At 33.7% G+C, this 24831-nt stretch overlaps 1 protein-coding gene across 6 annotated transcripts in view; it reads right to left on the bottom strand.

Moving 5' to 3' along the window:
• The window catches only part of LOC113404238 (disco-interacting protein 2), a 63132-nt gene continuing 38301 nt past the window's right edge, over positions 1–24831 (bottom strand). For 3 of the 6 annotated variants that reach the window (XM_026645086.2, XM_026645087.2, XM_026645090.2), the window contains 15 exons: positions 16189–16317; positions 15728–15937; positions 15221–15342; positions 14098–14398; positions 13264–13575; positions 11044–11236; positions 5313–5525; positions 4865–5034; positions 4296–4556; positions 3974–4195; positions 3602–3810; positions 3165–3396; positions 2963–3072; positions 1272–2884; positions 1–685 (listed from right to left, as the gene is read on the bottom strand). In XM_026645086.2, the coding sequence (XP_026500871.1) occupies positions 433–685; positions 1272–2884; positions 2963–3072; positions 3165–3396; positions 3602–3810; positions 3974–4195; positions 4296–4556; positions 4865–5034; positions 5313–5525; positions 11044–11236; positions 13264–13575; positions 14098–14398; positions 15221–15342; positions 15728–15937; positions 16189–16317 (4550 nt within the window). In that variant the 3' untranslated portion in view covers positions 1–432. The remainder of the gene's footprint in view (positions 686–1271; positions 2885–2962; positions 3073–3164; positions 3397–3601; positions 3811–3973; positions 4196–4295; positions 4557–4864; positions 5035–5312; positions 5526–11043; positions 11237–13263; positions 13576–14097; positions 14399–15220; positions 15343–15727; positions 15938–16188; positions 16318–24831) is intronic. The other 3 variants (XM_026645089.2, XM_026645091.2, XM_026645088.2) reach the window with 2 other exon arrangements.

The raw sequence follows: 24831 nt of genomic DNA, 5'->3' as shown, positions 1-24831 counted from the left end.
TTTTTAATTAACTATATTAGGTAATTTACATTGCGACAAAACCGATTGGAAATATTAACAAAATATTAAAATTGTAGTTCGACACAATTCAATACATCTGAATAGCCCAAGCCCGTAATGTATTTGCAGTAAATAAACTCCATATAAAGCTTTGCTTTTAAATATTTATCAACAATTAAAGAAATGATTTATTGCAAAAGACACGTCATGCTCTGATCGAGATACATAAATATGTCACATCGAGTAATATATTAAACATAACACTAGAACAGTCGAATTGGTTAGCTGCATTAAATAAATTTAAAATTCACCGGAAACTTACAATTAACGATGGGACTGCTCATATCACACCATCGACCGCGTCACTAGAACGTCAACTAGCGTACAAGTACATAGTCAATCGTGCGAAATGATCATAATGTGATTATTGATTTACATGTTATATGCGATATATATTGCATCGATTTGGTCAGAGAGAAATCCGTCCCGGAGGTGCATACGTTGTTTCTCGCCGCGAGAATTGATGGGGACGACTCCAGGGTCGACGACGACCACGACACCCACGATGAGGTGGTGCTCTTCAAGGACAGTATTCGTTACCAGAGGGACCAGGTTCAGGGCTTCACTGTCGTTTCCGTCAAGTTCCACCACTACCACAAGTAAATTAGTCCACGTAAAGACGGCACTGAAAAAATAAATTTGTTCATCTTAGAAAATTTTATTCACTTATTTGTAAGCTGTAAACATATGTTTAAATACATTTATTAAACATAACGTTAAAACAACATAATCTTAACCCAGTTTTTTCATGCATAATAAAGTGAAATGAACTTTATTTAATATAGAATACTAGAAATTACTTGCTATAAGTAAAATTCAAATAACAGCGATTAAAGTTTATAGGCAATACCTAGCTTGTGATATGGTTACTCCAATATACTAAAATTGATAGTAATTTTAACTAATATCAAAATGTTTAAGTAAAAAAAGGGCAACATAAACTTTTCGGGATGATGAAATTTTTATTGAAGGTTTAATGTAACCTTACATTCGCGTGGAACTGACCACATTACTTACACAGCCATTTTGATAATTTGTTACGATAGTAAGTTAGTAAGGCAACCACAAAAGTGTTAACTTTTACTCGATATAATTACTGTTCATGAAGTAAGTGAACTTGTTATTTACACTACACTAGTGTAGTATTCATTTCAATACAAATTTGAATATATTATAACATACGACCTAAAAAATAGTAACAATGTACGCACCATTCTGCAATCTTCTTATGGCACCTCATAACCGAGTTCTCAATGTCAATGGGATGGTATCGCATTCCACGGAGCATAATTGTTTCATCGAGAGCACCCACCACGAACACTGCGTCGTGGGTATCATGAGAATCTGCAGAAGTTAGACCAGACATGCTTGCACAGGCGGAAGCCAACGATTCCGTGTCGCTGTCACGAGTCATTATCGAGCTGTCATCACCTCCGACACTGGTCGTGCTAATCTCTGTTCTTCTTAAAAATCCTAAGTATCCCGTCCTTGCATAAACTTCCCCCGTATTTCCAGTGACTAGTTGAGCACTGAAATGGTCGGCGTAATCGCTTTCGTCGCCGTAAATTGTAAAGTAACCGCTTGCATTATGTGGTGACTGCACCCATATCTCACCCAAATGAGAATCTCCACATTGTCCTTTAGTTTCCGGATTAGCAGTTATCACTTTCACGCCCGGCAACAATTTGCCAGATTCCATCAGACAGAGAGAGTGTGGACTACCACGTTCCACCAATGACACGCGGTCGTTACGCAAAGCCCTTAGGTCTACATATACCGTGGAAGGCTCTGGACTGGATGCTCCTTGTAGGCATATAGCTATGTTGACGCGACATCCGAATGACGTAGATACAGCTCGTGGACTTAAACCAAGAGCCGAGAAAAGTTTCGAAAAGGAATTGGTCAAATTGATCCTTGGTCGTTCTTCAGCGACGACGACGCATGTTCTAACACAAGCTAAATTAATTCCTTTGCTTTTCAGTTGATTGACGGAGCTGCCTAATCCTTTCGTACATAATTCCATTACACCGTATGAACAGAATGTATCGCGGACTTTATACTGGGACACTGCACTTAACCAGAGTGCTGGATTTATTTCAACTTCAGATGGGGGAATGAGAATGGAGTGATGTCCTGAATATATACTGCTGAGGCACCAGAGGGCAAATCCGAGACCGCAATATGGGTCCAAGCACAGAGCTATATGCCGTGAGGGGTAAAGTTCACATGCTATCTTCATAGAGCGGCAGAGGGAAGTAACGGCAGCGTGTGACAATTTGATCCCAGCTAACATTCCAGTAGTTGAAACGCTGAAGTCTAAATATGCGAGCATTTCAGCAGTAGGGGCTCTGTACAATATAGGTAATTTCTTCTTGGGCATGTCGTCAGTGTCGAGGGTAATAGGCCAAGCTTTGCTATCGAGGACGTTACTAGCTTCTTTAGATCTGAGCAGTTTTATCACAGATTGATTGGATAGGACTAGCGTCGCTTTGCTGACGTCAACGATCATGCGAACCGTTGGCAACGTGGTGTGTAGGTTTTGAGGATGGGGTGGTCTAATTGTCACCGGAACTGCGCCAACATACAAACAACCGTAGAATGCGCAAATGAGATCAAGTCCCGGAGGAAATATCAGAGCTACGTGGTCCCCTGTATTGACACGACCTTTTTCTAATAATAGATTACCGATTCTCTCTGCTTTCTTATGTAATTCGGCGCATGTGAGCACTTTTGATACAGCACCTTTTGAATTGAGCAATGTAAATATCACATGGTCGGAAGTACTCTGAGCTCGCCATCTCAATATTTGTGATATGAATTGGTACTGTGAAAAAATAAAAATATTTAATTGCAAATATTAATTAAAATAAATTCATTTAATAATAAAAAATATTATAAATACCTTTCGTGCCGCATCCGAGTCGTCAGTGTATCCCATATCTCGCCCTTGAGCTGATGCAAGGCGATTACCTTGGACCAAGTTACCAACTATGACAGAAGCTGGGCCAACATCTGTAAAAAAATTATAGTTAGCTGAAAAATATTTCTTTAAATTGATTTCAAATATAACGACGCAATACGAACATACTACTAAGTAAATATACCTGAATGGATTTCTCTCGGTTTGGGTAGATTTGTCACACACGTGTGCGGACACATCAGTACATTGGCTGGATGCAACGTTCCTTCGAGGAATCGCCTCTTACATTCACTGAGGTGTATGCCTCCGAGCGGCGTTTTGGGGAGATAATTAGGTTGCACCAGAGCCAGGCAATATATTCCCACTTGGTGGATCGAGTCGACTGCTTGCAACACGCGGGACATCCATTGAAAAGACTGCATATGAGATTAATAAGATTTGTTACTGTGACTTCAAACTATAAACGTCATCGGTAATCCTGAGTATGAATTATAAAAAAAAAAAAAAACTAAATTGATAAAATAGAAGCAAAGTAAAAATATATTTATCGTAACATTGCCATATTGTCATAGCTAACAGCTGATACGATCAAGTCTGCCCGAGCACAATAGTACACTATACCTCTTCCTCTCCACAGTCAGGTCGTTGTTCCGCTACGATGCAGATTCTCTCGTCACGCAACACTCGCACCGAGAACACGGCTATACGTCCCCTGTATATAAATTTCATGGGCTCCACGGCAAGTACTGTCGCTATAATATCGTCCATGTTATGCTTCCTGCCCGTGACAGTCATCAGGCCATCGCGAGATCCACATACGAATACTAAGCCTGTTTGTTAGAAGAAAAATAGTTCTTTATTATTTTCGATTACCAAAGTGTTAAGATCACAGTGCGCTGTTGATATACAGATAACAAATTTTAAGTGCGATAATGACAGGTTGTACGTCTGATGCTAGTCGTTATAATATGACGAAAAAACCATTAATTTTACCTCCAGGACCCAGGAATCCGAGTAGACCGCTCCGAACATAATGTTCTTCTCCGATCGGCTCACCATCAGCGTCGAGAGGCTGAACCCTGAATACCGTATTGGTGAGACCCGGCAGGCCCCAGTATCCTGAGCCGGTCGCGCCAGAGAGCACACAGATTTCACCAACTTCATCTGTCTTGCAAAGATACGCGAGGCCTTCCATTTTCACAACTACGATGACACCTATTTAAAATAAATATATTTTTAAGATATATGAAATAGAATAGATTGGCGGAATCAATGTAATTTTTTTATCGCTTTCAGTATTCCACTTAATATTTACGTCTTGTAGAGGTGTTTATTTCCCACGTTTCCAATGACACACCCGACGTCAGCTTACATGAGGGCATGACTTGTCCACAATCCTGCAGCGTGAGTGACGTCAGAGAGTTCTCCGCGTCGACCCTCACGACGCCGTACGAGAGGCCGGACATGGAGAGTACGCCGCGGCCGGCGGACGAGCCCCCGCGACCTGCGCGCCGCACGCACACCGTCAACGACTCGCTGCTGCACGCGCACGGGCATATTGCGTCGCCGCGAACTCCTGCACGTGAACGTTACATTGTGTATGTCTGTGCCTAGTTTGTGCAAAATATATTTCATTAATTTTCATTACAGCATTATAGGATGAAGTTAATAATTCGTGAAAATATAAATAGAAATATATGATTTATTGGACATAAATCCTTAAACTTAAACTTACCTAAATTAACCCTAGGTCGATATAATTTATATGAATTAACGTGTGAAAAGATAATTAAATGTCGACCAAATACTTAAAATTACTTTAATACAGCCAATCAGTAATGGCCGTTGTACCATATAAACGATACCTAATACTTGTAAACTTACCTTTACTCTGGAATACGGAGAGAAATTGATCGCATGAGGACAAAGACCAAGGATTCGCCCCGTCAGCCACCAACAGCATTCTCAAAGAGCTAAGTAAGATCTCTTTGTGGTCACGCGTTGCCAAGAGGCCCCAGTGCAAGTCACGTGACTTGACGATAGCCACCGATGCCCTGGTGAGTGTCACATTTCTTTAATTCATGACTCCGTCTTACTTAAAATGAATTACTCTCAAGACACATTAGTCACATCGCTATTCCGACGTATTGAGTCACTTCTTTGGTTTCATCATCTCGTAATAGTAAATTGGTATTAAATGACCGTTCAAATTTAAATTAAATACCATAAAAAATGGCTCTTCACCTACGCCGAGTGCAGTTTTGTTATAATAGGTAAATATTTTAAGATGCATCTATGTAACGAACAAAACGATTACTAAAATATATCGAACCTGTATTTTGTGATCATGTGCATCCACGATGCTGGGCTAACTTTCATCAGGGCATATGGAATGAATATAACGTGCATTCCGTTTAGAACACTCGCAAGAACTGCATGCCACAGCCCCGTCTCCCTCTTGAAGTCCAGAACGCAGACCATGTGCTCTCCCTCCGTGTAGTTGCAGGCCACGGAGAGCATTCGGCAATGAGCCAACATTGACGATCTGTAACCGATTACATATTTTTAATCTATTTTTATGAATAAATATACATTATGTTAACTACTTATGTTATTTTTAATCAGTAACTCGTAATACATTTAATACAAGTCAAGTCACTATTCTATTATCCCGGTTACAAAAGTAGATGTCGCTGTAATGAATGAAAAATTTTAACCAATAACAGCGACATCTACTCCTGAATACTAATATCAATACAAACCGAAGTCCGCCCATGTAACTTATGGAAATTTTGTTTAGTATTTTCCGCTAGATGTCAGAAACGCATACTTCCGCCAGGTGGCTACAGAATGAGACCGAATGAATTGAAAACTTTAGATAACAAAGTTAGTCAAATGCGCCGCAGACTCGACAAAGTTTACTTTTTATCGAGTTCATTGTTCTTCGGAATTCTGAATAAACTGTAACTTTCTAATGTTGAAAAATGTCTGTTAAATTTAAACGTGAGATTTTTTGCCAATATCAAACATATTATTTTTGCTGTAAATACATATACCCACAGCTAAATTATTGCAATAAATTTAAGACATTAAAAAATATTCCTTTTATTTTCTTGTTGCTCTCAGTCTGATTCACTTTAAATAAAACAATGATTTTTAGGCGTCAATTTACCTCTTCCTTTTTATTCTATCAGTGATCAGAACTGTATAACTAGGTACTAAAAAATTGCTCTAGTTCTGCAACCAATTTTATGTAAGTGAACATAATGTAATTATTATAATAATAAAATTTAAATTTGTAGTAAGTAACTTACAAAGCAAATGTATTGTTTTTACTTTCAACACTTAAAATGAATATTTTAATCATCGAATCGTTATAAAATACGAAATCATATTTTTACAGTAAAAGAGAAATATATTTAAAAATAGTGCGAGGATTAACGGCATTCCAATTCGAACTGTAAACGGACAATTTCATTCAACTGGTATTACTCAATCGGGTTTAAGTGGACAACGTGAAAATCATCGGACAAAGGTTTCAAAACAGGCATTGATGGACGTAAAAATTAAAGCAGAATCCGAATGCGCAATTTTTATTTACATAATAATACGATAAATATAATTACTTGTTGCTGGAGAATTTACTGGATTGGCGATTAAGTCAGAATTAAGTTTTTTGAACTTTTATAATACAATTTATAGACACAATTCATATAGAACGTTGTTTTACAAAAATTCAGGTATATTAAGTGTTGATTTTCAAGGAAGAAATCCTATTATAATATCTCAAATAAGAATTGTAAGAAAATGACTTACGGCCTCCTCTACACGAATATTATAAATGCGAAAATAACTCTGTGTTACCTCTTCACGCTTTAAACGCTGAAACCAATTACTTGAAATTTGGTCTGGAAATAGTGAGGGTCTCGAGGAAGGACAGAGGCTACTTTTCACTCATCCCTCGAGGGTGTAAAGTTAAATTTCGCGCCAGTAAAGCCACTAGTTCAGCTAGTTCTTTATAAAAATGAATTGTTTAAATATAATGTTCATTATTTATTTACTTAAGGGAGCTGTAAAGAACATCTGTAGTATTGCTGTTTTTTAATAACTACTGCAACGAACCCTAGTTTGCATTCTCAATCAAAACTTAATCGAATTAATTTCGCACCAAAAATCATCTAGTACTCTACAATACAGTAAAGAAAACGCTTGAGATAACCTATAGAAATATATCGTGATGTTACTTTAGTGTTAATTTACATAACGATATACAGAGAAATCATTAAAACTTTGAAGGCAAAGTTTAAAAGACAGAAGCAAAGAGTGACTAAGTTGCACAGAGCAATATTTTTTTACATGACAACTTAAAAAAAACATCAGCCACTCTTGCATCTACTTGAGAAATTCTATAATATGCAAAACTTGGCCGGCATTAGGTGAACGTTCTTGGTATCTTCAGTTACTGTACGTCTGCCTACCTCTGTTACTCTTTAAATATTAAACACTTATTATTTTTCATTTGAAAATTTCTTCACATTGTTATGTATAATAATTCTAATAAAGCAACTCATACCTTAATTATTTTTATCAGAAATCTCAGTAATTAATTTTATGTAGATTACTTCGACATTACACGAAGGAAAGTTATAAAATGATGTAAATTTTTTGATGTCATAATATCTCGAGATTGTATTTATATAATTATATTTATTTCGAGGGTAATATAAATATTTATTACTAAAGAGATACAAGAAGTGTTTTTTTTACAATTCGTGTGTAGCTACGTCATTTTTAAGAATTAAATTCTCACAATTTTATTACACGCTGTGACCTTGAAGACTTCAATATCGACTATGTTATTCTAAAGCTGTTTAAATGTTGTATTTAATTAAGTACATTGTGTCTAGATTCAGTGTATTCGTATATTTTTTAAATAAGCTATAAAGCAAACGTCAAATATTATAATATTCGGTATTCATGAATTAAGTAACATTAATTAACATTTTTTTTCTTCAAGGATAATATATTTCCAATCAAATAATTCTAGTATGTCAATTAGAACATTATGAATATATATATTATTTAAGATGGGAAGACAAATGGATCAATAGTATGATATACGTTGGCGTCAATGCGCCACCAACTTGCAAACTATCATATTAAGGACATTATAATTTAAGGTTATTTAAAGGTATTTTTGACCCAATGCCTTATAATATTTACACAATATATTATTTTAAGCTACATATTCTATTCATAAACTTGTAGATTTCAGCGCGATATTTTACGTTCGTTTTTTTTTTTTTAATGTACATAGCATAATTATGTTTAATCTATTTTAGAATAAATATTTATAATGAAAGTATAATAATTATTAAGAAAATGTTATCACTTAATTCATTGTCTCTTGACACGCAATATCATAACATATTATAGCAAAATAGTTTCTTTGAATTCGTTTAATAGCTTGACGTATTATTTTAATTAAATACCTTAGATATTTTCGTTTCTCATCGGATATATTTAAATGTGATTTTCAACGAGTATGCTATCCGTTTCAATGCCGCCTCGTCGCACGAGATAAAAGAGATGAAAATTGTGTAAGACCCATTTTGCTGAGGTTAACTTTGACAAGAGAATAAAGTAGTTTGACATATATTTAAGTAAGTCACGGGAAATTTCATTAAGCGAGCACATTTATTTTATGAATATATTATTATAATAAACGATTTGTATGTTTTTACAAATGAAATTCATTTTATATATTGCGGACTTAACTTTACTATTATACTTACTAAAGCATTACATTGTAAATTTGTACAACAGTCGAGAGTTAAGAGTTTCATGATATTTAACTTGGTTAAATTATATTTAACATATTTGAATTTATTTATATATGAGTATAAAACTTGTTAAGAAAACGATATGCTGAACGTCATGAGATGGTATTTACTTTTATTGTCGTCTATCAAGACCACTTCATTTTGAAACGCACCAATCTTTCTGCCGATTTTAATACTTATGTATTTTACGTATAATTTAATGACTACATTTTCAACTATAACAGATATAGCAATTAAATTACAAATTAATTGTAAATTTACAAAGAGATACGACTGAAAATCATAAACGGAAATTAATACAACGACGTCTAATATAAATAAGTCTACGTGTCGGATAAACAAAATTCTTCAATAAGGCCGGTCGCTGATAATTGAATTATTTTCGTTACTATTTCTGTGTAATATCAGGACTTATGCCGGTAACCTTGCAGCGACTGCTACTTTATGCAAAACCGTGTTATTATACTAAAAATGTTCTGAGCTTTATTTGGGTCACGCCGCTTATTTTACTGCAAGAGTACATATCTGCGATCTTCACGGCGACAACATTTAAACATTCGATAATTTTATTTGGACAATTAAATCGAATTTGAAAACCAATGTAACGAATGTATAATCTTAAGGATATTTTCATTGAGTTAATAAATGAAGCGTGTTTTACTTCAACGGTGCACGTGAATGAAAATATGTTATATTACATTTTGAAATGTGACATATTAAACAATAATTCGACCTTTGCATTATATAAATTGAAGCGATAGAATTTTAACTTATAAAGTTTGTAAATAAGCTGCGGTTATTTATACCCTACGCGCGTCAGAAGTTACACATCTTCGGCGTAATTAATAAAAATAGTTTTCAATTGCATGCATTTAATAATAAAATTATTCTGATTATTTTAATAAATATAATAACTTCTTATTTCATCACATGTTTATACGACACAACACACATTCACTAATTTAAATAAAACTCTCCGATGTATGTAACGTCTTGTAAAACAATAAAAACACAATTATTATAATTATAGACATTCACAATTTAAATTTGTAATAAAATAAACACTGTAAAATAAAAATTCACAGTTTGTGATTTTGTCTACTTCGATCGACTTGTTACTTAATTGGCGGTTTGTCGAGGTTATTAGTTATGCATTTTAAAAAATCAGTATCAGTTTAAGTTAAAGTTAGAAATGGTTTTAAACTCTAACTAAACCTACGGAACGTTGTGACGTTAACGCTAGTGTACTGAGATAGGTGTACGCCAATGATGCTATGAGTAATCCAATCCATTAACGATCTGGAAACTTCCGTCGAGACCATCGAGTGTTAATAACAAAAAAAATCTTGAACGTCATAGCCGTTGGTCAAATGTAATATTTCGCAAAAAAAAACAATTCATTTAATACATTCTATAAGTTAACGATAGCGAAGTGTAGTAATTTTAGTTTAGTAAATAATTTAATGAGCCTATAATTACAAATAGTAGGTATTTGTAATTATAGGCTCATTCAATTATTAATCATAATAACGAATAAAATAACGTATAACATATAGAAAATAGACGGAGCGGCAACAGGCCACCTGATGGTACGTGGTCACCGCCGCCACATTGGTACTCTAAGAAATATTAACCCTCATCCCTTACGTTACAACGTCAACGCGCCGCCAACCTTGGGAACTAAGCCTGTAGTGACATTTATGTTACCGCCAAATCAATAGATCCTATAATTCATAGCGTGTTCGGTAGTTTTAAACAATTTTGTAGCTTCATCGCTGCGATGAAAGTAAACAGGGATTTTCAAACTAACACACTCCCGATATATAAAGTATACCTTTATGGTATAATTGCGCGCTACATCGCAACAGATCTGCAGAACAGTTGAGACTACGGAAGAATTCAGAACATTTTCGGATTATACTTTTTTAATTTGTATTGAATGATATAACTTTTGACGTTTCACTGTTCATGTGTTGGGTGAAATTCTATCACAGAACTCTCCTGAGCAGAAGAGACGACCCTTGTTTAATAGACGGACATTAACGGGAAATTTACTTTGAGGTAATTAATTGAGTTCCTATTTGAATTTGGTCTCTATTTCATTGCGGGACTTTTTGAGATTTGGTTCTATTACTTGGATTATTAACGACGGACGAAACTACTTATTCCATAAACTTCTGTTCTCGGTACATGTAACTGAATGTGAATATCGATGCTTACCTCGTGACAATAACGCCCATAGCGGAACCATCAGCGGCCGATGTATGCTCTATATGCGCTGGACTATCTTCAGCGGGACGGGGCGGAGGGATCCAATCTCGAGGTGGCCTGGGAAGCTTCTCCGTAGACACCCATTGGAGCGATGGCCAGCCTCGGAATGACACGACATCGCCTGATGACGTCTTCGGGAGACCTGCGCAAGTTACCCCTCTCAATGGCAGATATATCACGCTACTCGTAATATTACTACAAGTATTTAAAACGGGATATTTACCATGTTTTTCATTTTTATTTGATGGAGCTCTAGTCTCGTGAACAAGAGATTCGTAGATAATGTCGAAATATCGAGCTCGACCAAATAAAAATAACCATAATAATATAAAATCTTATACTCGTAATATGGACAAAGAGATTTTTTTTTTTAAGCACGCGATAACAATCCCATTGACATGAAACTTTCATAGGTTGAAGTTTATAAGTTTCAGGATAGCATAGTTCGTTCAAAGATATTATTTGAGATTATTACGTCCTTGTAGTCGGAAAGTAATCCGTCAGTCCCGTAGCGCATTCGCTTGATATGTATATAATATAATAATAACTCAAGTGTATTCGCGTATGGATACTGGAAAACTTTGTATCCGATTTTTAGATGTCTAGAAGGTTTACATATAAGTCCTATATTCCTATATAAATTTATGACATCATACGCCTATATTTGATAGATACGAAACAAAAACTTCAAGTATATTTTATTATTTTAAGGGATTTTTCAGTTCAATTTGTTATTAATATGATATCTTTATCAATATAATAAACAATTTAAATATTTCTTTTCTATTTAGTCAAAAAATTTTAGAAATAATGTATATTACCACATTAGACACGTTTTAGTCTGAATATACCGAAGAATTTTGTTTGATTCAACGCGCTGTTATAACAATCAACAAATCCGATTTAAAAAAATCGAAAGCCGCCGATATATTCTTCTGTATATCTATTATGTATTAAGTTACGGGCACGAATTAATAAATAACGTCGGTAAACTGAACGAGTGAAAAAGAAAACAAAGAAAATAACTTAATAAAATAGTTATTATATCTTTGTTAAACGTTTTTTTATCAATAGTACCTACTCTTTTAAAAAAATATATATCGCTGGTGCCGTGAATGTCGAATACGTGCAAGTATTTCGGTCGAGGCGTTATATTTTATTCAGATATCACATCTATTAAGAAAGACTATATAATTGACATCCCGCGCGAGCAGAGAGCAGTGATGTTTAATGCGAGCGAAACCGCGCAGAGCAGCTATTATTAGATATTTGAAAACCGCAAAGTAACAAATGACATTCAACTGAAGTAAGAAGTACTAGCACTGAGTACATGAAGTAAGCGCTTAGCTCGATACAATGAATAATAACATTTATTTTATTATAAAAATAAATAAATACTAAGTTGTACTTAGAAGGGAAGTCTAAGGGAAGCTAACGCGTACACAAAATCATAGTTATACCGTGAAGTTGTAAGCGCGTTTATTTTCGGATTCAGCGAGTAGTACAGTCAATGTATATTGATTTCTTAATTTTAATTGTATTTCAGTGTCATATCATTTTCAATTCTAAAAAGTCTAAAAACTGTCAATGATGCTTAAATTTATTTTAATAAGCAAATTGAAATCATGAAACTTAAGGAAAGATGACTTTTTCGCGTCGTTTTATAAACTTGTTTTTGATACTTTTTCGCTTGCAGATTAAAAAAAAAAACGTAGCGCTCGGGACGCTCTCGCGTCTCGTTACGTTACCTGTGCAGATTTCAAATAAAATTAACCCTCACCCTTTGAACGCTATAAGCTGAAAGGGTGAACTGCGATATACACATATGGATACGTACGGTATGGCACGCGGCGTACGAGTATATGTAATCCGTTTACTGACGCGCGGATAAAGGTGTGAATATCGAGCTCGGATCTAAAGCCTTTCCAGTGACTAACGTTTGGACAGAGGTATTTTCATCTCGCTTTTTCAATTGTGAGGTTATTTCATCTATGGCAAATAAAAAAGTCACAAAAACATCTGCCTATTGAAAATAGCGCATACCAAACAATTTGTGCTTTTATATGTTTTTGACTTCATGCTATGTGTGATTGAATCGTGTTGTATATTTTTGGAACCTCTTAATGTTAAGTTTCGAATAGCGTCTGTAATATATAATTTGAAACGAACCTTTCAAGCAGGCATCAGATGTGAGGGCATACTGTATGCCACAGGAGCCCAGCAGGAAACCCACTTGCTGCAGACCAGCGTCGCGTCTGGTCAGCGGCACCTCTATGGGCACGGGGACTATGCCCGCTTGCAGACATCCGTAGAACGCACACATGAAGTTTATAGGATCGTTGTTGGGGTAAACTAGCGCCACCCTGTCGCCTGGCTTGATTGAATTGTCACCAGTGAGTGGGCCGCCGCTACTGCTCTTCGACGTAAACGTTTTGTTCAGTACTGCGTGAGCTATTTTCAATGATCGGCTCAACAGTTTTCCTGTTAAAAACATGTTATTTTTATAGCAACTGCTTCTTTGCTGCAATTTTTTTAGTTTGATACGTATGTATCTTCGGACACAAGGCATTTCGTTCATTTTTATATTTATATTACAAATCCAGTCTATTGCGTAACATACATTTTGTATGTAATGTAAAAGTAGTATGTTAACATATATGTATAAATATTAAACAAACCACCCCGCTAAGTATAAATAAATATATATCAACTGACTGCAGTAACAATCACGCAGTGGTAAATCGAGCAAACATTGTAAGCGATCAACTTGCTTGATGAGACACAAAATCTATGCTCGCTGCAAGCGCTCTTTGGTCTCAAATGTCCCGTGAATATGGCGCCGGCTGGTATTTTTCTAGTTTAAGAAACATCGTCTGAGACGAAAGAAAAGTTTCACATAACATTTGTAACGCTGGATAAATCACTGTACAATCTTTGCTCGGCAATACGATGTAAACTGGTGCTGATCCCGATAAACGTTTTTTCTGCCAATATTGTACTCACCATAAGTGAGGGAATTGCTAAGTTTTCCATTAGGGTCGAGTACGGTAGCAACGTTTGCTTTAAATGAAGCCGTGCCGTATCTCTGTAGTGCGGCCTCTAAATTCCTGGGCAGTCCAGCCGGTACGACGAGCTGTTCGCCAACGGCAGGAGTCATGGTTCCACCTTCTGGTTTCGGTGCGTTTGGATCTTTGGGATTAGCGGCGATCTCCAATTCAATGTCGTCATCTTCGTAAAACTCCGGCAGAGGTCGACGTTTGGGTCGCTTTAGAGTATTAAGTAATTGCTGTATTTTGGCTGATACCTACAAAAATCGCAACTCGCTAATAATTCAAATATGTAATTTTGAACAATTTCATCTTATTTTAATCCAAATAAAGTATTGCAAAGTAAAAATAAAAACATAACTTTTTTATTTCAGTATAAAAGTTTTATATGTATATAAGAGAAATATTTTATTTCATTGAATGTAAATAAATAGTACATGTAAATTATTTGAAGTTGCGAGTTTACGTGTAATAGTTGTTCATATACATTTCGCTACAAGTTTTTAGCAAGTACTAAGTACCATGACAGTAGGTCTGTCTATTTCAAACAGCTTTTATTCTGATGATCGCGTGAACTTTTCGTGTTTCGTATTTGATTATTACTTTGTTTCTTGGTACACTTTTATTTACCGTAATAAAAAATATAACTTGAATAACTGACATTAGATCATTTCATTTTGAATGAAAGGTCTGACAATGTCTTGAAACCCCGTATAAGCTATTGTCATAGAGTCAAATAAAATCCGTAGTGTTTCCTTCGTGAAACAGACAAACAGACAAACATTTTAATAAGAAATAATATTACAAATACATATTATCATTACTCTTTGTGACATCAACAGTCAATAACTCGATTATGTTTATTAGATATTTTTTTCTTTTTAATTTAAATATTTTTGTTGGATTTATTATATATGTATGTATGTATTTATATATATAGAATAATATCGTCTGGGTAACTTCTTGTATAATTAAACATAAATAAAGCGAAAAAGTAAAAATATACAAACTACTACACTTGTAGGCTACTAATTTAGCAAAATTTTCGGTTATACAAATAAATTAAAATTGAATTTTACCTTCCACCTGCCAGTGCCGGTGCCGGTGTCCTCTGGCTGCGCGTAGCACTGCACGCGGTCCGCGATGAGAGCGCCGCCGCGACGAGCGCCAGATGTCGTGTGGGTTACGTCCGGTTGAATGTCTGGCGACGGAGACTATTTACTTATTTTTGTTCAACAAGACCAATATTATATCTATTATTTTTTTATTGATTTAAACATTTCCGAGTTATTTAGTGTAAAAGAAACACATATATGAAAATTAAAGACTTTTTAAAACCCTATTTATACTATGGAATAATTGCAAAAGTAACTCTGGTCTGTCTGTCTGTTGCTCGCTCTTTCATGGCCAATCCACTGAACCGAATTTGATGAAATTCGGTATGAAGTAAACTTGAACCTCAAGAAAGGACATAGGTTTTTTATGCCTAACACAGACGACCAACCCCTAAAACGAAAGCGAACCCACGAATGACAATTAGATTACTATACTTGTTTTAAATCATTCTCTAACTTCGCCTAACTCACAAGCTGGTAAATGTGTGATGTCAGAAAGATCAATCTCAGTTTTTTCTCGCGGCGCGTGCTTCTTATCCCGCTGATGATGCAGTTGTGGAAGAGGGGGTGGATGTCCACGGGGATGAGGTGCGGCAGCACGGCGAGCTGGAGGCGAACCTAACTCAGGTGGTGGTGGCAGTTCTGAGTCGCCAGCGCACGAATCCTCATCAGAGCTTGATGCTATTGACAAGATAGTTATTTTTCATCACAACATCATTTGAGTGTTTTGATTGCGAGTAAATTAAAGTATTATCAACATATCAAATTAGTAGGTAATCATCAGCAAGTTACAATGGAAGTAAGCGAATAATTTTATTATGACATTGAAAACGATTCTACTTATTCTTATTATAGGAAAGCTGAAGAGATTTTTTTCTCTGAACCGGTAGCTCGGGTCGGGTTATGTTAAGCAGTAGTTACGTTACACTCACAAAGATCATGTCTTTCTCTGTCAGGACTCTTGGCCATCATAGACGTGCGCTTTGAAGGCATCGGGAGAGACGGTTTTGGCCGGTTCTGCATCTCCGCTAGCGCCTGCTGGACTGCCTCCTGTCTAACTTCTGTAAAGCGACATTTTTATTTGAAACTACGTTCACCGGAAACTTTTATATTAACTGTAATGTAAAGTTCAAGAGATAAAAATGTTTTAAAAATTTTCAAGCTCAAAATTATACCAACATAACATCAAATAAAATCAGAATTATTATGGGAAAAAGGCTACTCGAACCAAGCCATATCAATAAAATAATATGGATTATTTATAATAAATGTCAAAATACTAGATAGATATCAAACTGCTACAGTATACTATAAAATAGACTTATTAAAAAAAAAGCTTTGGACACGGTTAATATATATACATATATTTTAATTTACTTAAAAATAGATCTTCAAGACAGCGTTGTCATACAGAAACAATAATATTATAGATGTTCTAATAATTAATAAGAAGTATCTAATGAAGCATAATAAGACGTAAATAAAAATAGGTGACATTAAAACATTCCGTATACACTACATGAAACTAAGAAATACAGCAGTTTTAATCACGAAGCGAAAAGTACGTACATAAAATAAAATAGGTCACCTAGTGTACATGGTACTTTGATGATTTTAATTGCCATTCATAGAATGCTTTTAAAAGAATTACACGTCAATTGCTGTATATAAATTCGAAATTATTTCGAGGAAATTATTTCAAACGAAACAATTAATGTACATATTACATACACTTGTTATAAAAATACCGCTTAGCATAAAGCAATCAAGCTAATTATGTATCATTACAAATGCTCTACGATCTCAAAATTGTGTTAATTCGCATATCAATATCAATGCTTTACTTGAATGTAACGCTTAAAATAATGTATACGTCGCCTTACATGATCTAACTAGGACAATAAGACGCGCAGGTTTTAAAACATGCATTATAATTTACGTAATACGCGGAGCGTGTTCACAGAAATAGTGTCAAATTAATAATAGTCGTTTAGCATGCAAAACTCTCGTGTTGTACGTACCATGATTTAAGTTAAGAGCGACAAGTGGTGTTGCTTCCAATATTAAGATAGTTTATAACAACTACACGAAGACGTCATCTTGTAAGATACAAAAAGAAAAACTATACTTAAAAAATATATACGTAATCATAATATTACGTACAAATGCTTATAAATAAAATTCAATTTTTAAAAAACGAGAAACGACTTGTCTCGACTGAGTTGACTTGACTTATAAGTCGTTTTGAAGTCGCATAATAATTAATATTTCAATAATATATATACATTCAGTATTCATAATAAAGCGTTACCGTGTCTTACTATTTATTTATCACGTATTTTATTTAAGATTTAGCCACGATTTAAGAAATGTATAGAAATATCTTATTACTTGCGCCGAATGTAAATCATTACGAGCATTACAAGGTCAGAACTACGCAAGAGTTTTGAATGCACATCCTCGTCATAATTTGTTCCCAGACAGGTTTGTTTATTTATTATGTTAAAGATATAAAACATATACATATAGTACGAATTTCAAGAGTGAGCTATGTATCCCGTTCGCTTCGATTTAAATTATGAATTTCGTAACCTATCACACGTAGAGTATTCGTTCACAAAGCTTACTAGAGATACGTTATTTTTTTAATTTGAGATTTTATAGACACTTGCTTTTTATATTGAATTATAAATAAACGTAAAGTTTAAAGCAATTAAGATGAAACGGGTTATTAATTAACAATACATCAAGCAAACCATTATGTAGTAAATTATCATGTATTGTATATGTATTGTTTACTTCATTACATATATATAATAGTGAGGTTAAGCCATTGTTACATATACATATATGCATATACACATAACTATTATATCTACAATTGAGTACGCGTAACGAGATAGGTTAGGTGTGCGAATTATCTGCACAAACGGGTACGTTTTGATACAATCAATGTGTTGACAATTCAATTTTCATGTCAATAAGGCAACCCTTTAGTCTAGCAGACAGCAACAAACTTTGGGAACATCTCATTCCGTCCAGCCATTTAAGCCACTTACTATTTTAGGTACGTCATTTAAGATAGGATAACAAGTTAAAAACTAAATTGTTTACATGGCTCATGCGGCTACATGCTGTTCAAATCACACCAGGCATATGTTATTGCTTTTCTAGATACACAATATTAATGGATATATTCAGGAATTGGAATAAACAGATATATGTATTTAATTATAAATTTAATCAAATAACTCAATTTATTGTATATAAAATATAACTATTAACGGCATACTATCTCTTGGTTTGTCTACTAGTCTAATTCATAAGATATTTCTAAGCTATAATGATAATGATGAAATTCTCGTGATCAAATATTGGTCAATCCAAATGCGTAGATATTCAATTGCAGACGTGGGAAACACGGGTGATCTCTCTATGCCCTCAGTTTCATAATCTGATAGAACAACAAACCAACACAACCGGCGATATCAGGTTTGGGACGAACTGCTTTGTTCAAATATACTAATATAACACTGCAACTACTAACTCGGGTCTAATACCTACGAGAGATAATTTCTTGGCAGAAAAACCTATCACTGGCTTGACTAGGACATTGAAACCAGAAACTATGGCTATGCAACCTTATAAGTTAGTAGAGTCTAAATCAACGAGGCATTCAATTATTTTTAAACATTCTGTTACTTATCAAATGCATTTTTATTAAAAAGGATTTATAAGTACAAAACCATCTAAAAACGTTTCGTAGTTCTTATAGAATTTGAAATGAGATTGAAATAGAAAGAAATTGAAATTTTGTAATTTTAAAGTTTAATAATAATGAATACTGTTCAAAAAGTTTCAATTTAAAGGTAAAATTTTTGAAAATTGGGCGAACGCTGTGTTTTTATGTAAGCTACACTATAATCATTACGCTACCGGACCGACTCCGATAAAAAAGAAAGTGTCCAAAATATTATCCGTAAATATTATATAAAGAGCATTAAATATACATTGATGACACTAAGAATTTTTAGAAAAGGTTCTTCCTTAAAGAATATAATTAGGCGCGAATTAGTCGGATGAAGAGACTCAAACTATAAACATCTTCTTATCCTTTTAACAGCTCCGCAAATCTGGTAAAATGATGGCTATTTTCAGCAGCATAATTTACTATCCCCACTTGTTAAATAACATATTTTAAGCAATAATACCTAAAACGTTTATATAACACTTATATTTTTCATAAAACAAAAGAAACATCTTTTACGGCATTAATTACCAACGCTAAAATAAAAAAGAACAATTTTAAAGTATTCCATAACATTCATGGGAGTAAAAGAAACCCAGCAACTGTAAGCAATAAGCCACGAGAATAGGAGCGAGAGGCCTTTGTGAAGGAGAGCCCAGAAAGCCACGCAAGCCTTACAAATCCCTTTTCTCTAGAAGACTGCTTTTGTGTTCACTTTGCGATTTACAATTTTTATTTATTAACGATTTTCAACCTACGATTTAATGCTATTCCGAATTGTGGTTGGTAACCGTAAACGGCAAAGATTAAAAATAGTTTATTTGTTTTACCCAATGCGATTTATCTGATCTTCATTATAGGTGTGACGTAGGTAGACGTACAAGACGTGTCAAGAAGACTAACGTAAAAGACGCTAAATTTATTAAATAAATCGAAACAAAAATAACCAAACCTCATTTTGTGGGATGTCAATATCAAACAAAGACACCTATATTTTGATTTTGATATACCCTCCCAAAAAAATATATCACAATTTAATAAAAACAAGGCACGTCTTGTCTTGTCTTGTTGGATAAGTTTAAATTGCCGTTAATAAGCCGTGCTTAATCAACAAGCCGTGGCTTGTCATTGAAAATTAAGTAAAAAAAATATCTCTGCACAAAAACAGTAGCCATAGTTAATAGAATATTTTTTTAAGTCTTGGTTTTAGTTTTTTAATAAATATATATTCGTGTATTGAATATTATAGGATCAGGATGGGTATTTTTCAGAATAGGCATGCAAATAGTTAAATAGCTACCTACCTATTATTTTTCTAAAAGTAATATCTAAACTTCATCCCTAGAATACATTAATATGTGATTTTATTAAAATCTATTCATTGAGTATATGTGCTAGTTTGTGGCTACCGTAATTTTCCCTACAGCAGGTACACATAAATAGACTTCTATGAATGGGACTAAAATTATCACAACATAACATTTAATTAGATATTTATTGAATATAAATATATTCTCGATTAAATCAATTATAAATTGAAATATAAGTGAAATTGACTTAAAAAAAAGATTAATAATATTTGTATGGTTTAAACAATAACATTATTATTATTTTTTACAATGCAAAAAAAAAACGTGGTAAAAATCCTATATCTTCCGGTATAAGTTTTATATATATTGGTTTCGTAGTTATTTTCTGTTAGGAAAAACAAAAAACGACTCCTTATTTATTAACAAAGATTATTATATTTGTTCTCCGCGCAGTAAGTCTACACGATGATTCTCCGTAAATTAAACGAATACAGTAAGAAATTTAAAAACAATATGTGAATGAAATATTGTATAGGTAGTGGAAGCAGCAATATTCAATGGCGACTATTGCGTGTGCAAGCTAAGGAATTTCTCTTGCACGCACGACATATATCCAACATTTGTTACTTCTGTTAACTTAATTTAAAGTCTTGTTAAATATATTAAATGATCACTGTAATCCTAATAATGCACGACAAGCTGATACTTATTAAGGAGTCGTGATTGTCTAGTGCATAGATCACATGGTTTTGGGTCAAAGATCGGGAGTTCAAATCAGGACAATTACTAATTTTTCTCATGCCTCATTTGCATAATTGATCGCATACTTAAGTTGAGGGTAAACAATAAGAGAAAATCTGCGTAAAGATGCATTCAAATCTGAATTAAAAATATAAGAATCTACAACAGAATCTATGTCTAAAACGTTAGAATTGAAGGCTCCAAGGCCTATACTTTTGCCCAGCGGTAGCATATTAACCTGCTGACTAAGGGCCAAGATGAAATATGGAATTAGTTAAAAAAAGTATAATGAGAAAACGGATATAAATTTATATTTACAGAGCTTAGGAAATTGCAGCTTTAACTTAACCCTCTATTTACATAGAAATTAAAAGACTTGTAAGATAACGACACACGTGTCCAAGCGGTTGTAATGTTATCTAGAAGCCCACATTAATATAGCCGTTTTAAATCGTGCGAGCAATCGCCGAAGCGCAAAAAAGGTTTCTATAATATAGAAAATTATGACATATACTTAAAAAAGAAATTTAATTTGATCAGTGACCAAATATTTAAAAAAAACCTGTTTGAGACAAGATTAATCGCGTTTTGTGACCATTTTCTTTAATTAAAACATTTATTTTAATTACAAAAGTCCTTCAATTGATCGAAATATTATTACCAGTAAATTCAATTTAGACAAATTTGATCGATATATTTACAGGTCGATATAATTTAATTCATATATATTTATTTAAATGTAATTGTTATATTTAATTTAAGTTTTCTACTTCGATAAAATATAATTTTAACAATATGATATTTAATTATTTCTTGAAGTTTTGCGCTTAAACATCTGTGATAAAATTCAATCATGTATGTGTGAGTACTTATGTGTGTAAATTGATGCGCAATTAAAGTAGTGTTATTAGACATCTCCCACGGAGCTCGAGGTTAAAAGCTAAATCCGTGTAATATCGCGAGCGATCAGGAGCTAAGCCGAATATATCCTGAGGTAGTTCAGAGTACTACAAACTGACCTATTTAAAATCGTCAAAATGCACGGTGCTGGAATCGACTTCAAATATTAACGAGCGTATATTTTTAGACGTTTGTTGAGTTGAGTTGAGTTTGTTTTTTTCTTCATTTAGATGAAAATGAGAGAGAATGTAGGTTTTTTAAAAACTTATCATGTACATACCATCATTGAATTTCTGTAAAAATTCTTATAAAATATGAAGACATTTATTTATATAAATATATACATTAAGGAAAGACTAATTTTAAAATGGAATAAGTTACTAGATAATTCTGAATAGTTCAGATGTTTTGTTTGCTTTGACTATAATATGTGAGCTATAATTTAAGGACTGCGGTACGTGTACGAACACAATAAGCATCCCGACTTTCTTGAGGACATTACGTACTCTACAATCACAGCCACTTGGATCAATTTAACATTTAAGAAAGTATGTCAGTCGCTAGACAAGCACGGGGTCCAGCTTCTAGATAATTTTTAATTTATCAATTGAAATGCAGAGTTTAGTTACATTATATTATATAATTTTCTGTATTTAAATAATATTATTACGGCATATCGTTAGATAGGACCTTTAAGCAAAAATAAAATGATTTATTCCCCTTATTAATAAGTATTCTTATAAGGAAACTCGGGATTGTAATATCCCAAACAATTTAAAATTTAATATTTATACGTAATTTATTTGTAAAAAGATATATAAATAAAAATATAAGTATGCGTATGGCCGAGTTTGACAAGTTTTTATTGTTAATTCTTTTATTTATTCACGAGTAATAATATTCTTACACCATAACGAAAAATGGGACGCTAACAGATCACTCTCGCGTCTGTCTGTTTGTCTCACGGCCTATTTTCTCAACTTACTCAAGGGATATACACGTAACATCCCATTGTTGGCGGTGCATTGGCGAAGTGAGATAAAGTATATATTTCTTACGTTACATAAAATATAGTATAAAAAAACATCTTTTTCCGCTTGCATATTATAAATAAAATTTTACAATTAAGATATTTCACAAAATTTACCTTCAGTCCCTCTCTTTTTAAAACGCAATTTGAAATTATGTGAATAAGTGCTGGATTCAGATAAATCATTGTAATTGGTGCTCAACCGCGTTTTATTGTGAAACGTCTATCATGTGCCAAAAATAGTGGGAAATTGAGAAGTTTATTATTCGAAGTTAAAAATGAAAAAATGTACAAATAAATTATGATGGTAACTTCCTTGCGCCTGATGCATCCACTTTCATATAAATATTCTTATTATAATAATACAGTATTCCAATTCGTTATATATAATATATACATACAGTATTTAAAACAACTTTACACTTAAACATTGTTTAACTTGTAAAAGTGTACCTTTAAACATGAGGGCCGTCTTAGTCGAATTCGGGGTCATTTTGAACAAGGGATTTGGGGCCCTGATGGACGACTCTTTTATCTCGTCTCTATTTACTGACCATTTCCAAATGGTAAGTTATATTTAAATTGTTTTTGTCGTATGCTATCCTTTAGGGTCCAGAGCCCGAGACGAGCGCCAAGCCACCAGAAACATTAAAAAAATATACAGTATACGTCTTTTTTGGAGCCCTGGGCACGTTACCCGTGTGCTCATAACGTAACGGTAACGGTAAAGACGGTAAATATAAATATATAACGTCTATATAGAAAAAACACAACCGATTTCATGTCACTACGGCATCGGTTTAATGCTTTATAAAAACATAACTTTTTATGTAAACATAGAAGCGAGTAGGCGGTGTTGTGAGCTAAGAAAGCTGTTAAGCCGTAATATACTCAAAGGGAAATTTTATTAGAGCTATATAAGTTATTTTATTATTTAAGATTCTTTTGAAGAGTGCTTCTCCTATTAAATTGAAAACGTAATACTAAGAATATAAATAAAAAACAATCATTATGTTTTAAAATAGCGTCCTTATTTAAATTTAAATTAAATATTGGACAACATCACATACATTACTCTGATCCTAACTTAAGTAGCTAAAGCACTTGTGTTGTGGAAAATCAGAAGTAACGACGGTACCACAAACACCCAGACCCAAGACGACATAGAAAATGAATGAACTTTTTCTACATCGATTCGGCCGGGATTCGAACCCGGGACCTCAGAGTAGCGTACCCATGAAAACCGGTGTACACACTACTCGACCACGGAGGTCGTCAATTCGGCTGTTATATGTCATTGTTTGGAAATTGTATAAATTATTGAATTAAATATTTTAATACCATCAAGTGTTATCGTATGCCTTTTCCTTAATATTTTTTAAAACATTTTCGGAATATTGAGTAATATAAAATCACTTGTCCAAATTATATTTATAGAATGAAAAAATTAATAAGTTTGGTAGGGTTTCATACTGTGCGTCAAAGATTATTTGAAGTAAAGAAGAAGTGGGCGAACGACGTTAAGAGAGTGTTTATATAATTTGCATTATGTTCATAACTCAAAAAAAAATAATAACCTAAGTGACGTTTTTAACGAAATAAAAAAATAAGGAGATATTCCATAAATTAAAATCTTAAGCAGTTTAATAAAAATAAATATTTTGTCGCGTTATTATGATATTAAAAAAACCGTCACGTTTGGTAGTCCCATGACTACAAGATTCAATCATCCAAATTGGTTTAACCAATTTTCAGTTGTCGGTCAACATACGGACAGATATATAACGAAATATTTTTTAAAATCGAATAAATAGCAATTATATTGTATCATTGTGTCAAGTTCATT

This window comes from Vanessa tameamea, chromosome Z, assembly GCF_037043105.1.
Source record: "Vanessa tameamea isolate UH-Manoa-2023 chromosome Z, ilVanTame1 primary haplotype, whole genome shotgun sequence".
Classification (NCBI taxonomy): domain Eukaryota; kingdom Metazoa; phylum Arthropoda; class Insecta; order Lepidoptera; family Nymphalidae; genus Vanessa; species Vanessa tameamea.
The sequence above is the reverse complement of the archived record's forward strand: the minus strand, read 5'-3'. Positions and strand labels throughout refer to the sequence as shown.